The following is a 22,438-nucleotide window of genomic DNA, read 5'->3' as shown; positions in this document are numbered from 1 at the left end:
AAGAACACACACAGATTTCTGAGTTCTTTCCATGTTGTTGGTTGTTTTTGCTCCTTTGGGGGGCCTGCCACCCAGCTCCCAAATAAATCACGCATGGAGGCTTATTCTTAATTATAAATGCCCAGCCTTAGCTTGGCTTGTTTCTTGCCAGCTTTTCTTAACTGTAAATTATCACATCTACCTTTTGCCTCTGGGTTTTTCCTTTTCTTACTTCTGGGTATCTTACCTTCACTCTTACTCCATGGCTGCCTGTGTGGCTGGGTGGCTGGCCCCTTGCATCCTCCTTGTTCTCTCTTTTTCCTTCTTTCCTTCCAGATTTTTCCTTCTTCTTATTCTCTCTGCCTGGCAGCCCTGCCTATCCTATCTCCTGCCTTGCTCTTGGCCGTTCAGCTCTTTATTAGGCCATCAGGTGTTTAGGCAGGCACAGTAACACAGCTTCACAGAGTTAAACAAATGCAACATAAAAGAATGCTACACGTCGTTGCATCATTAAACAAATGTTCCAAAGCATAAACAAATTAACACATCTTACAATAATATTCTACAACATTTCTGTCTTAAGATTTTATTGTGTGAAGAACCAAGACTGTCAGAATGACATCAGAAGGGGAAATTCGGTCCAGTAGACAGAATAGAAGGGAAAAAGAGAAACCTCACAGGCTCCTCAGATGTCAAATCTAGGCTGGGCCTTGATGTTTTGCATTTTCTCGTGTGACTCTACATAAGCTGCCTAAGGGTCTCTGTACCTTTGCTTCCCCACCATGAATGAAGCTGGTTAAACTAGTTGAGGTAAAACTGATATGAGTGATACATATTAACCCTTGGGCGAGTTTCAGAATTCCCTATTTTCCTTACCAGTGTAAAATTTTCAGTGTGCAGGTAACTGTGGGTTCACTAGCCCACAGAAGATCACATACTGCACCAGGATCCAGTCCTCTAAAAAGCATGCATTCCATCAGCTTCGGCCTGTAGAGTATGGAGAATGCCCCGTGACACCTTCTCCTCACATGTACAAATGTGACATTGGAAGCTGTTTGCACGTAGCCACTTGGAAAGTGGGAAAATGGAGCAAGGTCAGTCCAGAATTCTGAATTTTAGGCCCTTTGCTTAAGGCTTTTCAAAGGTGGATACCTGGTAATCTGCATTTTAACTCTATCTTCCAAGTTATCTTCTACACCATTGTCTAAAAACCATTTTATTAGTTACTTGTATAAATATCTTATCCTTTCTGTGCTTATCCTAACTTGCTTATAAGAAGATAACAATAATCCTCATTTGTTGTCCTTGGAGAACATGTACAGTGGCTGGACTTCATGTAGGTATTTCAGAAACATCAGCTACATGAAGCAGCTTTCTCCAATATATCCATAATAAGTGTTATTTATGCTACATTCTACTTATCAAGTTAATTCATGGAAATTAAATAATATTACTTCATAATTTCATCACAAGGAAACATCTAAGTAGTCATAATAACAGTAATAAATGAGATTAATGTTTATTAAGTATTTGCAGTACACTACATATATATATATATATATATGCAGTTTAATAAGCCTCATCAATTAATGTTTCCTGAATGCTTGTAGTGTGCTAATGATACAACCATATAAAATAAATGACAAGAAACCAGTATCTGAGAAACAACAGCTGCAGACTCATATCGAAGGATATTTTTTTTTTTTCTCCAGTGGCTATCCTGCCCAGAATATTTTCGCATCTTCCATAGTTCTAACCATTACTGATCCTCACTTTGTTCTAAAAGAGCCTAGTCTTGGAGAAGGCAGTATGGGTTTCCTGGCCTTATTATTTGTTATACATTTTACCTCAAACTTTACTGTGTTGACAGTGCTCAGTAACTTGTGGAAATGGGATAATGGAGAGAAGAGTAGAATGCAGGACTGAAAACGCTTGGCCCAGTGACTTATGTTTAAAGCGTTTAAAGCCAGATGCTCAAAAGAAATGTTATGCCAATGACTGTAAGTAATAGATTCCAAAATCTACCCAGCATCGAGTGTTCCCAAGCTTTAGTTAAAATGTGAAACTAGATGTATACAGTTGTCACACTCTGCGAGACAGTGTCTGACCTTCAGAGTACAGTGCTGATTCTGATAATCAAGTCCATGCTGTCTAGGATTTGTTCAGTGTTGATGTGTTGCATTAATTTGTCCTTGAAGGTAAATTACTTACCACCTGCAAAGAAATCCAAGTTACAAACAACATTACCAAAGATGGTGACTACAACCTTAACATCAGGGGAAGAATGGTGAAGGTATTAAGAAAACCATTTCTAATCAATTTTAACTTTGATCCTGTCTCTGGAAAGCATTTTCTAGATATTTGTGTCTACCCCTTAGATCCACTGCTCTGGCATGCAACTGGAGAACCCAAAAGAATATTTACCATTGGTCAAAGGTGAAGACAACTTTTCTGAAGTATATGGCCTTAGGTATGAGATACTTTGTTGTATCTGTACATTTTTAGGGCCCACAGATATTAAGCCTTTGGCACGACATTGGGATCGCTCACATGTGGGACAGGCAAATGAGAAGGAGGTGGACACACTAGGATCCTAGCCATGTGTTAGCTTGTAATCACAAAGAGTGTGAGTGTGGGATAATATGGAAGGCTAAGTTTAAGACTGTCTATTTTCATAAAAGTCCAATTAATTACAGCAACAAAAGCTGGGAGGATTACATCTCTCTCTCTCTCTCTCTCTCTCTCTCTCTCTCTCTCTCTCTCTCTCTCTCTCTCTCTCTCTAAGAAATATTCCTTGAATTTCCCACTAAGAATTCTGCATGTTAGTTGTTTTAGGGTTTCTATTGCTGTGTAGAGACACCACGACCATGACAACTCTTGTAAGGAAAAGGGGCTGGCTTACACCTTCAGAGGTTTAGTCCATTATCATCATGGCGGGATGCAGGCAGACATGGTGCTGGAGAGGTACCTGAGAGTCCTACATCTTTTAGCAACAGGAATGACTGAGACATGGGTGGTATCCTGAGCATAGGAAACCTCAAAGCCCACCCCCACAGTGACACACTTCCTCCAACAAGGCCTTACCCATTCCAACAAAGACACACCTCCTAATAGTGCCACTCCCTGTGAGATTATGGGGGCTAATTATATTCAAATGACCACATTAGTCATGGTGAATTCTGCTTCTCTCTCAGTTAGCATGTTGTCACTATGGTGTGGAAGAACAAAAGCACTTCTTCTATTTTACCTCTTTGTGTGTATGTGTGTGTGTGTGTGTGTGTGTGTGTGTGTGTGTGTGTGTGTGTGTGTGTGTATCTACATCTGTATCTATATCTGTATCTGTATCTGTATCTGTATCTGTATGTAGCCCTGGCTGTCCTAGAACTTGCTCTGTAGACCAGGCTGGCCTCCAACTCAGAGATCCACCTCCTCTGCCTCTGAGTGCCAGGATTCAAAGTATGTGCCACCACTGCCTGGCTCTGTTTCACCTCTTCAAAGTTCATTTATCGCACTGGGGTCTAACAAATGCATCAATTAATAAAATGTTCCAATGTTGTTACAGACTTCAAAATCCCTATGAATGTCCCTTCAATGGAAGCCGGAGGAAAGATTGTGCGTGTAGAAATGACTACCTGTCTGCTGGATACACTGTTTTCAGTAAAGTGAGAGTTGATCTCACCTCCATGCAAATCAAAAGTAAGTGCTGGGTCTCTTTGGAAAACAAAAGGCCTCCATTTGCTAAGGAAAAGTCCAGCCATGTACGGTTATATGTCAGGGTATAATGAAGAACCCAGCATTGTACAGAATGGTTTTCTTTGCAATTATTAGGAACACACATTCTCTATAATGATATGAAAATGTCATATCATGACAGTAATAAGATAGCTCCCTCAAATAATGCTGTCTTACTTAAAAGATACCTTAAAAATTCCCCAACCATATTAAGTTGAAAGAAATTAATTTCAACATCAGTGTAAGGTTTTTTGGTAAGATTTAAAGCAATAACACGAGTTCCAGATTATAAACTATAGAGTATTATGTTTTCCCGTATGTCATATCATTTTATCTTTTAAACAACCTTGTATCAGATAAGACAGATATTGCATCAACAGATGATAAAATTAAGTTTCTCTTATGAGAGTGACTTGTACTAGTTTATAGTCAGTTAAGCACCACTGAGGTGGAATGAAGACCTGCTCAGAGAACTCAGGTTGGAGACATGCCGTATTTCTAGAAATTAACTGGTAGTTCACTCAGGTCACAGGTACCTCTGGACCCTGCAGTATGCCGGCCACAGTGCAGCTTCATGCAGAGTTACATCTCTGCATGAAGAAGCAAGAGTGCCCATCACCAGAGGCTCTGTCTCCATCCTCACTGAACCCAGCACCTTACACCATGCATAGAGACAGAATTTGCATGACTGTGCAGTATTTAAATTGTAACCATGTGGGGATTTGATGTTGTTCTCACAATGACAGTTACCATTTACTGAAAACTGACCTTTACTGCAGTATTGTAGTCCAGTTTTATAACTTCTGATAGACCTGAGGCAGGTTGCTTTATAAAGTAAAGATCAATTAGCACAGCACAAGCCTTGGTGTGGGTCTCCTCTGTCTGCACGTCATGGGATTGTATGTGTGTATATAATAATATGGTTTCTCCCTTCGGGTACCCACCAGGTTCCATCATTTGGGCTCCACCCTGGTGACCAAATCCAATCCAATTCTTTCCCAAAAGCCCCACCTTAAAACATGGACTCTTCTATATGAGGAAACAAAATTAGTACAAACATATTTATCTTTATGGCTTACAATAAAGACTTGTGTTATATTATTTTGGGGGAGACATTATGTATGCAAGAGTGTGAGTACCTGAGGACACCAGAAAAGGCTATCTGGTCCTCTGCAGCTGGAAGTTACAGGTAGTTGTGAGCCATCCGCACAGCGCTGGAACCCAAATTCCATTCTTCTGCAAGGACAGCAGGTGTCTTAACCGCTGATCCATCTCTCCAGCCCCCTTATATTTTGCTCTGTTTTGTTTTTTGAAACGCTGTAGTTGAACTGTGTTTCTACCCACTGAATTGACATAAGATGCTGTGTGTTAAACTTCTGCATTAGTTGGGAGGATGGAGCATGTTTGTGGCAAAGAAGCAGTTTTGTGTTGATGCAATTATGAGCAAAGACTCTGGAGTCCAGCTGTGTGTAAATTCTGTTTTCATCACCACATGGCCCTGGGTATCTCTTTAAATCCCATTTCCTTCATTTTTAAGATTAGAAACTACCTCTGAGAACTTTTGATTTCTCTTTTTTTTCTTCCTTTCTTTCCCTCTTGTTTTTTTCTATGAAGTTTAAAAAAGAATACTTTTAATATACCAACTTATTATTTTGGTATAATAAATTTTCCTCTCTAAATATTGGCTATTATTTTATAATGTGAACGTGTTAGTTAATTAGCACCACTACATATATTACCTACACTCAGCAACTGGGTGCTGTTTTTCACTAATTTATCAACCCAAACTCTCATATTGCCAGTCATTGGCCTGAGCCCTAAGCTTATAATATCAAATGGATACATATTTTACTCTTTTCTTTTCCAACTTCAAATTCCTGTCACACACACACACACACACACACACACACACACACACACACACACACACTATACCTATGAAACTAAATGTGACAAGTGCTTCTCAGTCCCGACTGATCTCGTTTTTTTTTTTTTTGGTTTTTCGAGACAGGGTTTCTCTGTGTAGCTTTGCGCCTTTCCTGGAACTCACTTGGTAGCCCAGGCTGGCCTCCAACTCACAGAGATCCGCCTGCCTCTGCCTCCCGAGTGCTGGGATTAAAGGCGTGCGCCACCACCGCCCGGTTCTGATCTCGTTTTAAATGCGTGTCTGCTAAGCTTTTCCTGTACGCCTGTCGCTACCAAGCAAACCTGCTGTATGGGTCTAGTGCACTCCCCTTCTACTGTCCTTGTGCTCAAACCACGCCTTCTTTTCCGGTTTTAATTTCTAACATGTCAGCATCTTCCGTCTTCCACTTCGCTAATGGTGACCTTGCTTCCTCATTTACCTGGAAAAAGAAAGAGCACAACCCAAAGGGGATTTCCTGAGTTCCCGCCACTGCACTACCAGTTCACAGAAACTTTACCCATGCATTGCCTCTTCGCTTAGTGATTGTCGTTCCTGCTCTTAGTGAAACCAAATCTCCTTGGCTGTCTTATAGATATGACTCAAGGACGTTATTTCAGCAACTCTCAGTCTCTCTTCTCCATCAGCAATTCTTCTTTGTTGGGCCATTTACATGATCCATGCAATATGCTCTTAGTGCCTCCATTATCATTAAGAGCAAATCACACCCTCTGGTCACTTTCTTTCTAATCTCTCTCTCTCTCTCTCTCTCTCTCTCTCTCTCTCTCTCTCTCTCTCTCTCTCTCTCTCTTCTCTCTCTCTCCTTTTTTAAGACAGGGTCTCTCTATGTAGCTCTGGCTGTCCTGGATCTTGCTTTGTAGACCAGGTTGGCCTTGAACTCAGAGATCTTCCTGCCTCTGTCAGAGTGCTAGGATTAAAGGCACATGCCACCACACCTTATTTCTCTGTGTTTCTTGATAGTAACATTTCTTAAATGAGACACTATCCCTTTCCCCTCTCTCTGTCACTTTTCCTTTCCTATCCTATCCTGAACTTACTTCAAGTAGCTTCTTAATGCCTTCTCATCCGACATAGTCCTTATCAAAGTCATCAGTGGTCTCCCTCCTCTAAACCTGGTAATGAATTCTTTGTGTTCAGCTGACATGATTCAGCTTCCAGCTTTTCAATAAGGGTCAGTATTATCTACAGAAGGGCAGCTGAGGGAGGCCTGAAGCCATGTCCTTTAGATAAGAGGAGAGGACTACTATGCACCATTGAATTTTTATTATAATCCATAGGAACTGTAGGAGTGAAATCATAAGCAAGAAGAAAATACCTGGGTGCTGGAGAACAAATTGTAGCCATAGAAATGACTAGGAATTAAATGTAATAATTCAGGTAAAATGATAAGAGTCAAAGCTAGCATAATGAGTGAAGAGAAACAGATAAATGCATTTTAGTTTGGGCACATAAAGTTAGATATACCTGCAAAGAATCCAAGGAATGGTGCCCAGTAATAGTTGATGTGCTAGAACTCATCAGAGGCAAGTGGACTATGTACACACTACCGATTATCCACTATGAAATGGGTGTCATGGACTGCTCATGCTGTTGGAGGAGATGGCAAACTACGCTTTGAAATTTTGTCCGTGTTCTTCACCAGTCTTGTCTATAGTGCCACAAAGAAGCATAGGACAGGGATGCATATCTAATAGCTACCTATTCCTGAATGGCTCCGACTGGTACGGTTTGTCAGTTCCCTGTGATACGTACTCCACCCACGCCACATGTAAGCTCACCACCATGGCCACATTGTCTGAGGCCTGAGAGGGGCACCCAGTTCCTCTGATGGATTATGAAAGGTCTGATCATTTTCGTAATTGTCCTTAGAGATGAGAGATAATTTGCACACATTCTGCTTTGGGGGACTGCCTCCAAAGGACCCATGTCACCAAAGGGTGCACAGTGCTGTCAGTGACCTGAATTAACTTTGTAGAGCTGACAACCATGGTTGTGTAAGTGACGAGTGCACATGTGAGCAGTGGCCACAGCTGAGCTGGAGCATTTTGCCCAGCCTGTCTCTGATCCAGCGAGTCTAGTTTTGGGATTTTGTGTAGACTCTCTCCAGGGATACTGCCAATCAGGACATTTTGCTAACAGTGTCAGCAAACGGAAGAGGAAAAGGACGGCACCAGTGAATTGGTATAGACACAGAGCATGTGCACTCACACTGCTTTGCCATGGTGGGTCTACCTTTGCAGAGATTTTTTGTTTTTCTGTGAGTTTTCTTCATGAGCCCACTCCATCTAGTTCAGAGATTTGCAGTGGTGTAAAATGTGAATGACCATTTGTTTAGTTTTTCCATATTTTTCTTTAATTCCAGATGTACCTGTGATTTTTTTAGGACAATATAGGCTGTGTATGTTTTTGTGTTAAATAAAATGCATCCATTTGAGGCAGCTTTATATTATATGCTCTTAGAGGTGATATTTTGTTAGAAAATTTAACTACTCATATAAGTATATTTAAGATACTATGAAAACTGCATATTTGAAAATAATAGACCTTGCTGTTTCCATGGTAATGAGTTGTATTTGTTTTTTACAGCTACAGATCTTCTTTTTTCCCAGACACTGTTTGGAAAGGCAGTCCCATTTGCCACAGCTGGAGACTGCTACAGTGCTGCCAGATGCCCACAGGTACCTCATGTGCATTTCATTATTCTTGTTCTCCATAATGAAAAAGTTAATATTTCTCTTCATTAATGTTCTTGACCAGAATATTGCATGAAACACAAAACCGGATGTCCAAAGCATTCTGTATGCCTTTATTTTGAAAAGTATAAATCAGCTGAAGGAAAAACACTTTTGCCAATATTAAGTTCATTTTTAAAGATTCAAGAGGAAGGCCTATAACTTGTTCCGATCTTATTTCTCCTTCTATGACACCTCATCATTTTAATCTTTCAGCCTGGTCTTTGGGAATGAACAGATGTGCAGCCATTAGTTCTTTTGGTGTGTGTTTCTCAACAGTCCATATATGAAGGATTGATTCCCAGGGTGGTGGTACTGGGAGGTGCTGAAGACTCTTGGAAGTTGGAAGGGTACCCTAGAGGGCACTATGGAACCCTACTGGTCCATTCTCTATGAGCTTCCTGGATTGTGATATGAGGCTTGCTCTATACACAGGTCTATGGCCATCTGCCATGCTTGCCGGAAGTCTGAGGAAATGGGACCATCCAGTCTTATACTTGAACCTCCATGTATATGCCTTTAGGGCTAGCTACTTGAGATTGGGTAACCTGTTTGGGGACTTGTCCTTGGATGGCACAGTCATTAATAGTCTGTAGCTCTTCATCTAGGTGGAGGCCTTGTAAGATCTACCTCATCCACGATGCTGTTGTCAATGCACAGGTCTTGTTTAGGAGACTTCATGGGCACATATATAGAAGACGCTATCTCATAGAGGAAGTCCTCTGGCTTTTACAATTGTTCCGGCCCCTCTTACAAGATGTTTCCTGAATGTGTAGGGGTTGTGTTGTAAATATATCAATTGAGGACTGACATTCCCTAGTCAACTGTTCTCTACATTTTGACCAGTTATGGATTTCTGTGATGGCCTCTGTCTGCTGTAGAAAGAAAGCTTCCTGGATGATGGGGGAGAGCCGTACTTAGCTGTGGGTACTGTGTTGCTTTTTCTGGCATCTACTGATGTGGAATCTTCTTCTTTTTATGCTTTTATAGCTATAAATTCTATTTTAAGTATTTGTTTTTCTGTGTCTAAGGATTTTTGCATATTGTATATTTACATTTATTTATATTAAAATATTTTCTATTATCATTGAATCATTAACTATTTCAGACTAAGTTTAATTTCCACAAATTTGTGAATTTCCTAAAGTTTCTTTTTTGTTGTTGTTGTTCTATTTTCATTCCACTGTGGTTAGAAAACACACGCCATATTATTCCATCCTTTTTGAGAGTGGTTTTATGGTGTAACATGTGGTTCTTTCTGAAGAGTGTTTGGGACATGCTTGGAAAGGATGACGTTCTGTTGGGTAATTTGTTCATAAGATTCAGGCTGCTCAGGCAGTGTGGCCCACTCTTCTGTTTCCCTGTTGATCTGCTTCATGCTGGCTGCTGGAACTCTACCACTATTCAAGTTGAACTGTGTTCTTAGTGCATTCTTGTTTCATGAGTTTTCTTTCCTTTACATTAAGCTCTTGCTGCACACGATTGTGCATTTATAACTCCCACCAATAGGCTTTCTTTTCATGATCCCTTCCTCTGTAGTAACTCCCTTTGGCCTTAAGGTTTACTTATCTGATGCTGGTGTGGACATTCCAGAGCACTTAGAGCTGTTACTTACCCGGTTCATACGTTTCCATGGACTTACCTTCAGTTTCTATTCTTGGAGATTGAGTGTTTCTTATAGATGTTTTTTTTTGGGGGGGGGAGGGGAGTGGTCTTTGTCTTTTAAGTGGACTTTTCATGTTATCAGTCTACTTGGTTTCCATCTTGTACATTTTGCTCCCTGTACACTGTGCCGTATTTAATTCTTTTGGCCTTATTGTTTTTTCCTCACCCAAGGAATGTTCTCTATTGTAACATTTAATTTCCCCACTCTTTTAAAAATTGCTACCTACTTGCCTACCCATCTAGATGCTGAGTCCGAATCCACCTGAGTTTCCCCTGCTCTGTTAGCATCCCCTTTGTCTTGTCTCTCAGCATCTTCACTAAGGAGCATTTGGGGTGGGTCTCTTCCCATCTGCCCAGCTTCTTGGATGTGTAAGTTACTCTATCGTCAAAGTTTGACAGGCGCAGTCTTCACAGCCTCCTCTTTTTCAGCTCTCCACCTGACTCTCCATCAACTCTGGCCAGTCGGCCTGAGCTGACACTGCCCTCAGCTCTCACTCTTTTCCAGCTGCTGGATGCTAGCTCTGGCCTTTGGGGCACCATCATGGAGACGTCAATCACTCCACAATCGGATCCAGATACATTATGCTCCTCGGACTAGATATTTGTGTGGGTCAGGAGAGACTCATGGAGGGGTATTTCTCAGCCATCCCTTTCCCCGGGGTTAAACCTCAACCTTCTCTTCCATCTACTCACTGCTCTTATTCTGGTTGTTTATCTTCTTCCTGCATATCACTAAAAATCCCACCTTCAATGTCACCTTGAAGCATGAACCTCGTGGCTTTATATTCCAGATAATCTCCATCCCCTTAGGAAATGCCATGTAATTTTCTATTTTTATAACCTGATTATGCTCTGAGGACAGCTTTTGTGCCTGTACAGTGCATCTGGGAGCATACAGTGGCCTTTTCCTCAGATAAGCTCTTGTGGGTCTGGGGCCATTCAGAGAACCATCAGTCTGACTCAAATTTTGGTTTTAGTAAATTAGAGGCTCATTATTAAAAAGAGACCATCCAGGACCAAACCAGAGAGAGTTCTCTAGGTAAGGCCCTTGCTATTGTTAGCCAAAGGATTATAGAGGCAAAAATCATCAGTTTATAATTTGGGGGAGTCAAATTAACTCATATCCTGTCTGGGTGTGGGCAAGTGTTGATTTTGTAACAGATATGCAGCAGGTGTCTCAGCCATCCAAGCAAGCAAGCGTTTCATACAAAGGCAGAACTTAGTGGTTACTCTGTTTAATCTTGTGACCCATTACCTTGTAGGGATAGCTGAGTTAATGAAATATTTTGCAACCATCAGCAATTTTTAAGAATAGTCCAACTGTACCAGGAAGTGGTTCACCTTGGGCCAGATGTACATTCAAGGTAGTAGCAACTTCCTCATGGTTTTTTCCAGCTGAATACAACTTCGTTTTTTTTTTTTTTACAAGCCTAACAGAGTACATTTATCCTCTAAACATGCTGTTCGCCATCACATTAACATTCTTGTCTGTACACAGTGCCATGCATATAAATGATCACTGGCCTCCTAGCTTATCCTCCTCAGAATGAAACCTCTTGCTTATCAGTGACTTCAGGTGACGATGATTTGGGCCCAGCTTTCTTTCGTGGTCATATCTTGGGTGTGTTTTCTGCTCTGTGAGTAGAGGCTGACTGGAAGAAGGAAGCTGAGAAATCTGAGGACCTCACCTGTACTAGAACTCTGAAGTACACGGGTGGGTGGGATGAGAGATGGGAGGGGGGGCTACCTATCTCAAGCAGAAACCACAGCTCTAGGAGGGAGCTAGGGGGATGTGGAGCCCTGTGTTCATAACTCCACTGACCATTACTAGAAATCTCCAAGGTGGGAGAGGGAACAGAAGGCCACACATGAGAGAGAGAGAGAGAGAGAGAAGTATGAGTGCATGTGCTTGCACATTAACAGAGTATGTGTGTGAATGAAATGGTATATATTCACACATATGTATTGGTGAAATTATTTAGGCCACTCCACATAGTTAAAAGGAGATTTATTTAATGGCATAACTTACAAATGAAGGGATAGGTAGGCTGAGGGTTCTGGCAAGGATGCAGTATAGTCCGGTGATGTTCTCTGGAGAGCTCTGTCGGTCCACCTCTAGCATCTGGGTTTCCAGCAGTGGCACATCCCAATCTTGGGTCCTCAGGGCCCTCCCTTGGCCCCGCCTTGTAGGCGTGATAGTTACCAAAGCCTCAATGGGGGTTGGAACTCCCAGACTAAAGCTGGAATGGCTACCCACTACACATATGTATACATGCACATGTGTAGGCCAGAGAGGGGGGTCAGACGTCCTGCTCTGTCACTCTCTTCTGAAGCATGGAGTTAGGTTGGCAGCCAGCAAGTCTCAGGGACCCTATTGTCTCTGCCTCCTGCTGTGCTGGGGTTACAGGCTAGTGTGACGTGACACACACTTGGCTTTTGACATGGGTGCTGGGATCCAGACTCGGTCCCCCATGTGTGTGCAGCAGACACATCTGCCCACTGAGCCATGTCTTGTGCTGTTGTCTCTGTTGTTGAAAGCAGACAACTTTTCAGAGGACTTTTGCATTCTCCTTCAGTCATTGAAGATGCTTAGGTCTACTCATCCCCATAGTTCTTCTTTCCTGTTTCCTCCTCTATTCATGGGGCGATCAATGGCTCCCTCCCAGAATGGACTCCTTTCACATCTCTCCCCAGAACTTCTCTTCAGTTTTGAGATCCCCTCCCTTTCAAACACCTTGTCTGTGCATTCCGACACATCCCCTAAACTCAAGGATGTGTAACCGAAAATGTTTTACACGCTAAAGGATGTTCGACATGATGCATGGCTTCCTTTGATTGATGACATTTTCCTTTTGACCCTCTCATGTGGAGATTAATCCTCTAGTGGCCAATCCATGTCAGGACAGATGAACTTTCTCCAACAACACTCTCCTTTTAACTCAGCCATCTGGTCGTATATTTGATACTATGAGATATGTGAACAGTTTGGTGATAGGGGGCCTTCCGAATACTGCTGTTCAGAAAGACTGTCAAATTCTGGAAATCTGAGCCTCATCATTCCGTGTTGATTTAAGTCTGCTCACTGAGAGATACCAGCAAAATTCAAAGGAGGTTGGTATTCAAGTAAATCGCATAATTACCAAGTAGAATCAAAACCTGTCTTGTCTCATGGGTGAGTTCTCCTTGTAGGAAGTGTCTCAACAGAGATAATCATCGTGAATAAGACACATAGGTGAGAGGTTTCTACACAGTCGTACTTTAAAATGATAGGGTAGTTATTTCTTTCATTCTAATACCTTTCCCTCACAAATATTTTAAGGAAATTATGTAGGTGTCAAGCATATAATCTCAGTTTATAGTTGGACAGACAGTTCCTCCATGTCAACCCACCTCTCAGAGCCTTAGAATAGTCCATGGAAGAGCAGCAGTAAGATGTTTTTCTACCATCAGGGTGCGACGGCCCTTCATTTGGTTCTGAACATTTCCGGAAGGCAGAGTTTCGTGCCAAAATTAGATGGTGCTGGGCACAGAGAGATGCTTTGAAAGGAGTTGTGTCATCCATATTCAGTCTGTGTTTGTCTGCCCCAGGTTACTGTTACCAAAAATACAAACTGCCCAGTATTTTGGGAGATGTTCTGTGAAATGTATAAACCAGATTCTGTGTTAAGTTACGTGACATTTGCATGAATACCTTCCAGATGCTAGATCTCACAGAGAGAACTTGTTCTGATGTTGGGGATTCATCAGAACCACATCCTCTTTGTTTGCATGTGACTGGGTACCCCAGGATATGAATACTAAAAAGAGCACAAACACATATGGAGTTCTCTAGAGAAAATAAACTTTACCACATTGAATGTGAGATGGAGTTGGAGAGTGTTATGGGACTTGGGAATACATATGTCAGATGGAATGTAGATGTTCCCAAAGAGTCCTGGTATAGACCTTGTTTTCTGTCTTGTAATTAATATTTGATTCCCAGAGAGTTGGGGAAAATAATCACATTCTAGTAACACCAGTGGATCATGCCAGTACCATCCATGCTGGTTATTTCCAGGTGCTGGAAATTATGATTTACACGCACATACAGGTGTCTAAATACGTTTTCAGTTTCCTAGGTGAAGTCCCTAGGTTTTTTGTTGTAGATTCTGTGGTGTACATTGTGAAGAGAAGTTTTGTTTTTGCACCAGCAAAGACGAACATCCACATTGCCTTGCACCCTCGCCAACACTTGGTATGGCCTAGTGGGTTTTCATCCACTTGTTTGCTTTCTCATGAGCAGCATCTGGTGCATGACGATGTTAAGTACCTTCCCCGACCTTGTTTCTCATTTGTGTGCTGTGTTTAATGAGGTGGACACCCATGTCTCTGGCTGTATTTGACACTGAGTTTGTTTACCAATTGGTGAATGCCGAGTCCTTTGTGTATACTAGATAGACACAAAGAAAGGTCTTTCACCAGAAGTGACATTTGCAGATATCACATTTTCTTTGAACCACCATTTCTTTCATGTAAGCATCTTTCAGAGTAAAAGTTTTTCTTTTATTTTAATGAAATCAAATGTATTATTTCTTACGGATTGTTGAGCTAAGAAATCAAATGCTAAATTGCACAGATTTTCTCCTTTTTAAAATGTTTTTTATTCTACACGCTAGTCCTGCTCTATATCTACCCTATGGCTCATTTTGGATTAATTTTGACACAGAACCTGGGGGTGGGAGGGTCCTGTATACAGATATCTAATTGTTCTCACACTCAGTGGTGGATACCCAGTGTTTTCTCCACCTAGCACAGTGGTTCTCACCCTTTCTAATGCTGAGACCCTTTAACACAATTCCTCGTGTTCTGGTGACCCCCAACCCTAAAATTATTTTTGTGGCTACTTCATAACTGCAATTTTGCTACGGTTGCAAATTGTAATGGAAATATCTGTTTTCTGAGAGGGGCATCTGACCTCCCCAGAGGGGTCGTGACCCACAAGTTGAGAAACACCACTCTAGCATCACAGTGGTGGCAACACTCTGGACCCCGAGCACTTCAGGCTTCCGGTGCACTGAAGCAGTAGGACACCCCCTAGGGGCACAGCTGATGTGAAGCTAGACGCGGTCCAAAGATCTAGAGACCCGGCCAAGCCCGCAACAGTGCATCCAGGTGCTGAATAGATGCAGCGCCTCATGTTCTAGAGCATGAGCACTTGACTGAACCTCATCCTTCTGACCAAACATCCTCAGTGCCAACCCATCTGGAAGTGGACCAGCCTAGCAGGCAGGAACCTGCGTCTCTGTACTGTAAAGACCTCGCTGAATGGCTGGCCTCCCTCAGAGCCACGTCATATGTATGACCTCAACAATCCTACCTGCTTTGCCTGCCTGGGCTACCACCATGCCTCACTTTCCTAGGGTCTGCAGTCCAGAGTCACAGGTTTATGGTGCCTCGCTCCTTGGAACTTAAGCTGTCCCTGTACTTGACCGGAACTGAGTCTTCCTCCTTCCCTAGGCCCAAACCTTAGGAAAATGTATTCTTCCTCAGAGCCTTGTTAAGGCTGGAGGCATGGCTTCACCTGGAGCCCAGGCATGGGATGCTTGGAAATTTCCCAAAGAAAACAGTCTAAGTTTAATGAGAGCACTATAGCCACGCACACACTGACAGGATGGAAAGTGAGCCCATGCCTGCACCCCAGTGCCCAGATGCACGCACCGCCCTGCCCAAAGGTCCAGTCCCACCGCTGCAGTGCGTGAGAGCCCCGGGCCTGAGTCTCACTGATGTTACAGCTGCTGCTGGGCAGAGTGAGACCCAGTGCTGACAGAGGAGCCCCCTCCTATAGTACAAAGACAGGAAGAGGCGTTTCCCCAAAGCCCTTACCCGAAAATCTCTGCAGCATTGAAACTGCCGAAGACCTTAACCCTGACACCAGCTGTCATTGCTGCTGTTCATCGCCGTTGGAAAGCCTTGGAGTCAATTCAGTGCTGCTTTGGTGTTTTGTTTGTTTGGCTTTTGTTTGTTTGTTTGTTTTGTTTTGTTTTGTTTTGTTTTGTTTGAGATGAGGTTTCTCTGTGTAGTCTTGGTGCCTGTCCTGGAGCTCGCTCTGTAGACCAGGCTGGCCTTGAACTCACAGAGATCCGCTAGGCTCTGCCTCCCGAGTGCTGGGATTAAAGGCGTGTGCCACCACCGCCCGCCCAGCTTACTCACTCAGTGCTTCTTAAGCTTCCCCACTGCTGGCCAGCCCTTTCTTACATAACCCTTTGGTGTGGAGGTGCACAGATAGGCATACACACCAAACATTTAGTGATCACAAGTCACAAGGAAATTCACTTTAAGACAATGATTTGATGTGCGTGTTAAAGATGAAAGCAAACGTGTGCACTAAATGAGATGACTGTGCTCAGCTCATTTCATAGAGAAATGAATCTGGACTGGACATTCGGTGCTGCCGAGATCACAGCAGCAACATCACATCTCAGAACTGATCCATATTTTGATTTTATAATAGTGCACGCACGCACGCGCGCGCGCACACACACACACACACGCCACAGCATGAGTGTGGGAGTCAGAAGATCTCCAGAGAACTAAGCTTAGGTCACTCGGCTTGACAGAATCACCTCTTCCCACTGAGCTGTCCCACTGGACCAGTGACAGCAAATACTAAGAGTGCTGTTTTGTATACAGAGTACAAAATGACAGAACTATGTTTGGAGCCATTTCAAAGCAGAATTGTGGCATCACACACACACACACACACACACACACACATGCATGCACACACTATAGCACTTAAATACATAAAGCAAGTGTCAATGGACAGGAAAAGAGAAATAAAGACCAAAAGGCATGATAGTCTTCTGTATGAAGGGGACTTCCATACTCCTCCAAAGATGGACAGATCAACTGGAAGAAAATAAGAAAATACTGGATTTGAATACTACGTTGACCGAATAACCTAACCAAGAAACACAGAACTTTTCCATTCAAACGCAATATACCACATGTATTTTTCTGATGTCCACAGACTACTCTTCAGCATACACTATATGATGGATTACAAGATGTCTTGATGAATTGATGTGACAAGAGTTTGCACTGAGCAGCTCCACGCTAGCCTCCCTCACCACGTCTTATTCTAACATCTTCCTCTAAGTTGAAACATACCACCCTGGAGGACCTATTATATTTAGGAAGAAACAAAGTTCTAACATCTGAGAAAGTTGAAAGTTACAAGATATGCAAGGTCCTTTCATCATATCAATGGAATATCAATGTGATATACCCAGGAATTAACTCTTTGGCTCAGATGTGGATCAGTATTAAAGTACTAATGTGTTGCTGTCATGGACTCTGAAGGGTGTTATATGTGTGTTCATGTGTTTACTTTTGTGTTCTTATTATTTAATATTTATAATGTGATTCATTATTCATCTATTCAAAAGCACTTTCTAATACTGAGGCCCTATTCTGGAAATACAGTAGTCTGTGTTTTATAATCAAGTGACTTATATAATAAATATCTGGAATTTACCTAAGCTTTCTGTAGTAAGAATTCTGTTTACCATAACTACATTATATATTTTTTGAATGAATATTTATTTTAAAATAATAACTTCACAATGGCCAAAAATTAAAGTAGGTAAACAAAATTGATATCTTATTTATTTATTTATTTATTTATTTAGTTGGTTGGTTAGTTAGTTAGTTAGTTAGTTATTTGTCTTTCAAGATGGTTTCTCTGTGTATCCCTGGCTGTCTGGAAACTCTTTGTATAGACCAGGCTGGCCATACACCTCACACTCACAGAGATCCACCTGCCTCTACCACCCAACTGCTAGGATTAAAAGGGTGTGCCACCATGCCTGGCTAATATTCTAATTCTTAACAAGAGTAGTAGCTCATGAATACAGTTAAGTGAGTTTGTTTTATATTTATATTTTGCTTTCATGATAATATAGAGTTTTAATCCCCACAATGCATTCTCCCAGGTTTCATATCATTCATGCCTAAGATGTGAGCATCTTAGGTCACAGAACTGTTAAGGTGGGGTCCTAGAGTGCCTCATCTAGCTTGGAATTTCAGTGCATGCTGAATACTGTCAGAGGATCAAATCAGTGTTTATTCTAATTTCCAGTGTATAAATCTTTACCATATGATCATATAAATATGACACGGTATCACCTTTGGTCACTTAATTTCTAAATCGGCATATATTTGAAGTTTGTTACTAACAAAGGTAACCTAAAATATTTTGACATAAAAATATTTCTTGCATGACACGAGCCTCTAGGGACCACACACCATAATGTGTAAGTGGTGTGTTGTTATAGTCCACACATCCTTCTGGGGCCTTAAAATGGTTGCTCTTGTAGGGGGAAATGCCACATTCGGTGGTTTTGTGTCATCAGCAAAGGAGTGTTGCTTTTACTACAGAAGGGAGGAGTCACGATAAGGAACGATTCTAGAAAATACAGTGAACAGATGTAGTGCCACAAAGACTTTCAATAAGTAGTCAAAACTTGAATCAAAAGGAACCTTAAAGTTGAACACATCTTAATCACTATGCAGACTCCTCCATCAAGGACTCACCAACTCTCACAGGCACCTTGGCTCTCGATGTCACAGAGTCTAAGGCCTGGCAGAATTCCTTTAACATTACGTAGTGTTATTGCACTTTTAATTGAGAAGACTTATTTGTCATCACATTTTAAACTCCTTAACTGGCTCATTTTCTTTCAATAAAGTTGGATCAGCTTTCTTTGCTTGTTTTAAGACCCTTGGAATATAATTTGAGTCATGTGATGCTCCCGGGTAAGAATATTCTTAAATATTTTATGTATTCATTTTTTTTATTTCTCACAATGTAGGGGCAGTTCAGCATTAACTTAGCAGGAACTGGGATGAAGATATCCAACACAGCAAAGTGGCTCGCTCAGGGGAGGTATGCCTCTGTCATCATCCACAGATCCCAAGTAAGTCCTGCAGGACCAAAGAGTCTGGGAATCACTTCTGTGCTGTGAGTTAGCACTAAAGGCCCCCAAACTCAGGTGTAAGCCCATATAAGACCAAAGACCAGACACTTACAGTGTGTCATGTATATGCCACATATAATGGGGAATAAGTTGATTTTATTGATGTGAATAAAGACACACAAGTTTAAATATGGGCTCCACACACATGAACATGGATCTCAGATTTCAAACTTATGACTGGACATGTGTGTATTTTTTAAAGGTAGTGATTTAACTGTACTAGGCCTAGTAGCATAGACTTGTAATCCCAGCTACTCTAGAGGCTGAGGCCGAAGACCTGAAAGTTTAAGGCCAGGTTATGAAGTGAATTCAAGGGTTAGCCTGAGTAATTTAGTGAGAGTTTCTCTGAAAAGAAACTGAAGATGGCTGAAGCTGTAGATGGGTGAGAGAGCATCCACCTAGCAAGGGCTACCAGTCCCAAGGTTCAACCACCAGTGTGGAAAAATCAAAACAAACAAAACTCCCAATGGAGATTTAGGGTCTAATATTTCAAAGTGATGGTTCAATTTGGGTTTGATGGTTCAATAAAATTTACTTATCTCCTTACTTTAGTGTAGTGAAGGGATTATTGAACTGAGAGCCAGTTAACAAATATCTTCAAAATGTTTTTTCAGGAATTAAGAGTATCCACTTATGTGGTACCCCTATTTTCCTGCCAATCTCTATCTAGGTAACACTACTGTTTTTATCTATGTGAATAGCTATATGGGAAAAGGAAATGGCTCAGTTGGTAAAGTCCCTTCCACACAAACATGAGGACCTGGCCCTGCATCTATAACCCTGGTGCTACAGTAAGAGTGGAGAAAGACTTCCTAGAAGTCACTAGCCAAATTAATGAGCTCCACTTTCAGTGAGAGACCCTGCCTCATTAAATAAAGTGGGAAGCTGTGGAAGAAGACACCGGATGTCAACTTCTGGCCTCCACATGTACTCACACACATGTGCACACTCACCTACATACACAGACCCACATACTCACCAATACAAGTCAACATACTGATGAAAAATATGTGTGCTGAGATGAAGTATGTAAATCATACTGTAGTTTATTTGACATGAGCAACAGTGGGTATGAATCTTAGACTGTCCGTTTTCTTTGGACCCACACATGACCTGCATTGAACATCAACTATTACAGGGATCCTTGGCTAAGACTCCAGCCATATGATTCAAAGCGGGTGATTTTTTCTGTGTTGTGTCCGATCATCAGCTTGTATAAAAGTCTCTTGTGTTTTCTACCTCTTTATACTTTCAGGACGGAACCAAGGTCTATGGCAGATGCGGAGGGTTCTGTGGAAAATGCATTCCCCACATGGCAACAGGGCTCCCAATTCAAGTACTCTGAACATTCAGAACTCAGAAGTACTGTAAAGGTGATGGTGCTCTGTGAAACACAGGTGTCTGGTGCTCCTTCCTCACTCTTGGCTTCCTGAGACTTCCATATTCAAACCTTTTTTGTCTGGGTGCTCATCAGGGTTTCAGTCCACATAATGTTGATAGGTTTTCCAAGAGAAACTTAACAGACATATCACTCTAATCGGGATCTTTTTTTAATGTCATAATTTATTGTGGGGAATACAAGCATGTTTGAATGAATTCTATCAAGAAAATGTTGCTGTTAACAGCTTGGACTGGACTATAATTATGTTCTACTATTAAACACACATGTAAATAAACCCCTGATCAGTTTACTATAGTACAATGAAGTGTCATTGTGATGTTAAAATGGAGCAAACAAGAATTAGGAGAAACTATTTTAAATTGCTATAAGCATTATTAAATCCCTCAGTAAATATCAAATTAATAACTATGCCAAATAAGCATGTTGACACCATACTTCCTCCTGATATGATTTTGATTTACTATTTTATTTTTTCTTTAATTTTATGTATGGACTTTGGTGCTTCAATAAAAATGGTTCTAAAAATGTAATACAATTTTTTAATTAGAAATGTGCTTGTGTTAAGTATTAAATAGAAAGTGTTGTGACAAAATAGAGAAGGTATGATATATTGGGATTTGATTTTTAAAGCCTACCTCTAATTATGAGTGATATGCTGTTTTTATAATGTTTATGTACCATTGTACCTTTATAACCCATATATGTAACTACCCTTAAAAATCTATTTTCTCAAGGTTATATACTTTATTTTGTTAACCAACTAGAAAGATGGAGATTCTTAAAATTCCAGTGATCCAAAGTTTTTGTTAAACATGCAATTCTGTTTTCCTGACCAAAAAAAATTTTTATTAGAGATTGTGTGGTCAGGTTCTCTAGAAGAACAGGATAGATAGAACAAATTTTTAAGGGCATTATTAGGTTGGTTTACACAATACAGTCTGTATATTCCAACAATAGTTGTCTTCACACTGGAAAGCTGGATGCCCCCAGCTGTCTCAATCTAGTGCTAAGGGCCTGGATGCTTGTTGGAGTGATACAGGAGGCAATAGCAGAATGACACTGGAGCAGGGATGCTGGTCTTCGGTACATGTGGGAAAGCTGAAAAGCTGACATCAGAGGAAAACGACAACCCAGTCATGAGTGCACCAGCAAGACACAAAGAGAAGCTGGAAAAGCAAAAGCTTTCCCTTCCAAAGATAGGATGGCTCTTCTCCACAGTAAACCTAATTGGATGGTCTCTCACTGGTGTGCACAGTCGGCCTGCCTTCTGGGCAAGTTCAGATCCTGTCACACTGAAGGTCAGTAGTACCCATCACAGGGAACCTCAGCTACCTTCTACTAGGGTGTTCATGAATGAATATAAAAATGCACCACTATAGGTGGATTCTCAGGTATTAAGAGATTGCTTTTCATGTGGATAATATAATGATGTGTTATATGATGGTGGGATTTTAAAAAGCAAATTAGCAAATATCTTCTCATGTTGGCCTACCCTATAAACAAAAAAAAAATGGGATTTACTAATGCATCTGCCAGTAAATATCAGTGTGCTAGTTTTACCCTCAAAATGTTTTCTTTCAAATATTTGCTAGAGATGTATAAGGTGCTGTATAAGACACTGGATTAAACCAGCTGCCAATGTAGTCAAACACTTGCAGAACTCTGAAATGAACAGACATTAAGACAAAATAGACGTTTTCCAATAAATGTTTCATTTGTTATTAAAGCATTGTAATTTATAAACATCTAAATAAAAATGTATTTGTGTGGCATTAGTAACCTTATTTTCATGTCCCTCACATATTGAAAAGGACCCATACTGGAATCTCTTCAGGACACAGAGACTTATATTGCTTACAAACTGTATGGCCGTGGCAGGCTTCTTGCTAACTGTTCTTATAGCTTAAATTAATCCATTTCTATAAATCTATACCTTGCCACGTGGCTCATGGCTTACCAGCATCTTCACATGCTGCTTGTCATGGCG

The 22,438-nt window shown here is 41.3% G+C and overlaps 1 protein-coding gene across 1 annotated transcript in view; it reads left to right on the top strand.

The window, feature by feature from the left end:
* Positions 1–22,216, top strand: part of Adamts20 (ADAM metallopeptidase with thrombospondin type 1 motif 20) — a 131,522-nt gene extending 109,306 nt beyond the window's left edge. The window contains exons 32-39 of the mRNA XM_006974321.4: positions 873–1,073; positions 1,850–1,979; positions 2,178–2,272; positions 2,358–2,449; positions 3,542–3,675; positions 8,222–8,313; positions 18,885–18,989; positions 20,305–22,216. Coding sequence (XP_006974383.1) covers positions 873–1,073; positions 1,850–1,979; positions 2,178–2,272; positions 2,358–2,449; positions 3,542–3,675; positions 8,222–8,313; positions 18,885–18,989; positions 20,305–20,394 — 939 coding nt within the window. The 3' untranslated portion in view covers positions 20,395–22,216. The remainder of the gene's footprint in view (positions 1–872; positions 1,074–1,849; positions 1,980–2,177; positions 2,273–2,357; positions 2,450–3,541; positions 3,676–8,221; positions 8,314–18,884; positions 18,990–20,304) is intronic.
* The last annotated feature ends 222 nt before the right edge of the window (positions 22,217–22,438 follow it).

This window comes from Peromyscus maniculatus, chromosome 20, assembly GCF_049852395.1.
Source record: "Peromyscus maniculatus bairdii isolate BWxNUB_F1_BW_parent chromosome 20, HU_Pman_BW_mat_3.1, whole genome shotgun sequence".
NCBI lineage: Eukaryota > Metazoa > Chordata > Mammalia > Rodentia > Cricetidae > Peromyscus > Peromyscus maniculatus.
This window is presented reverse-complemented; position numbering and strand designations above follow the sequence as displayed.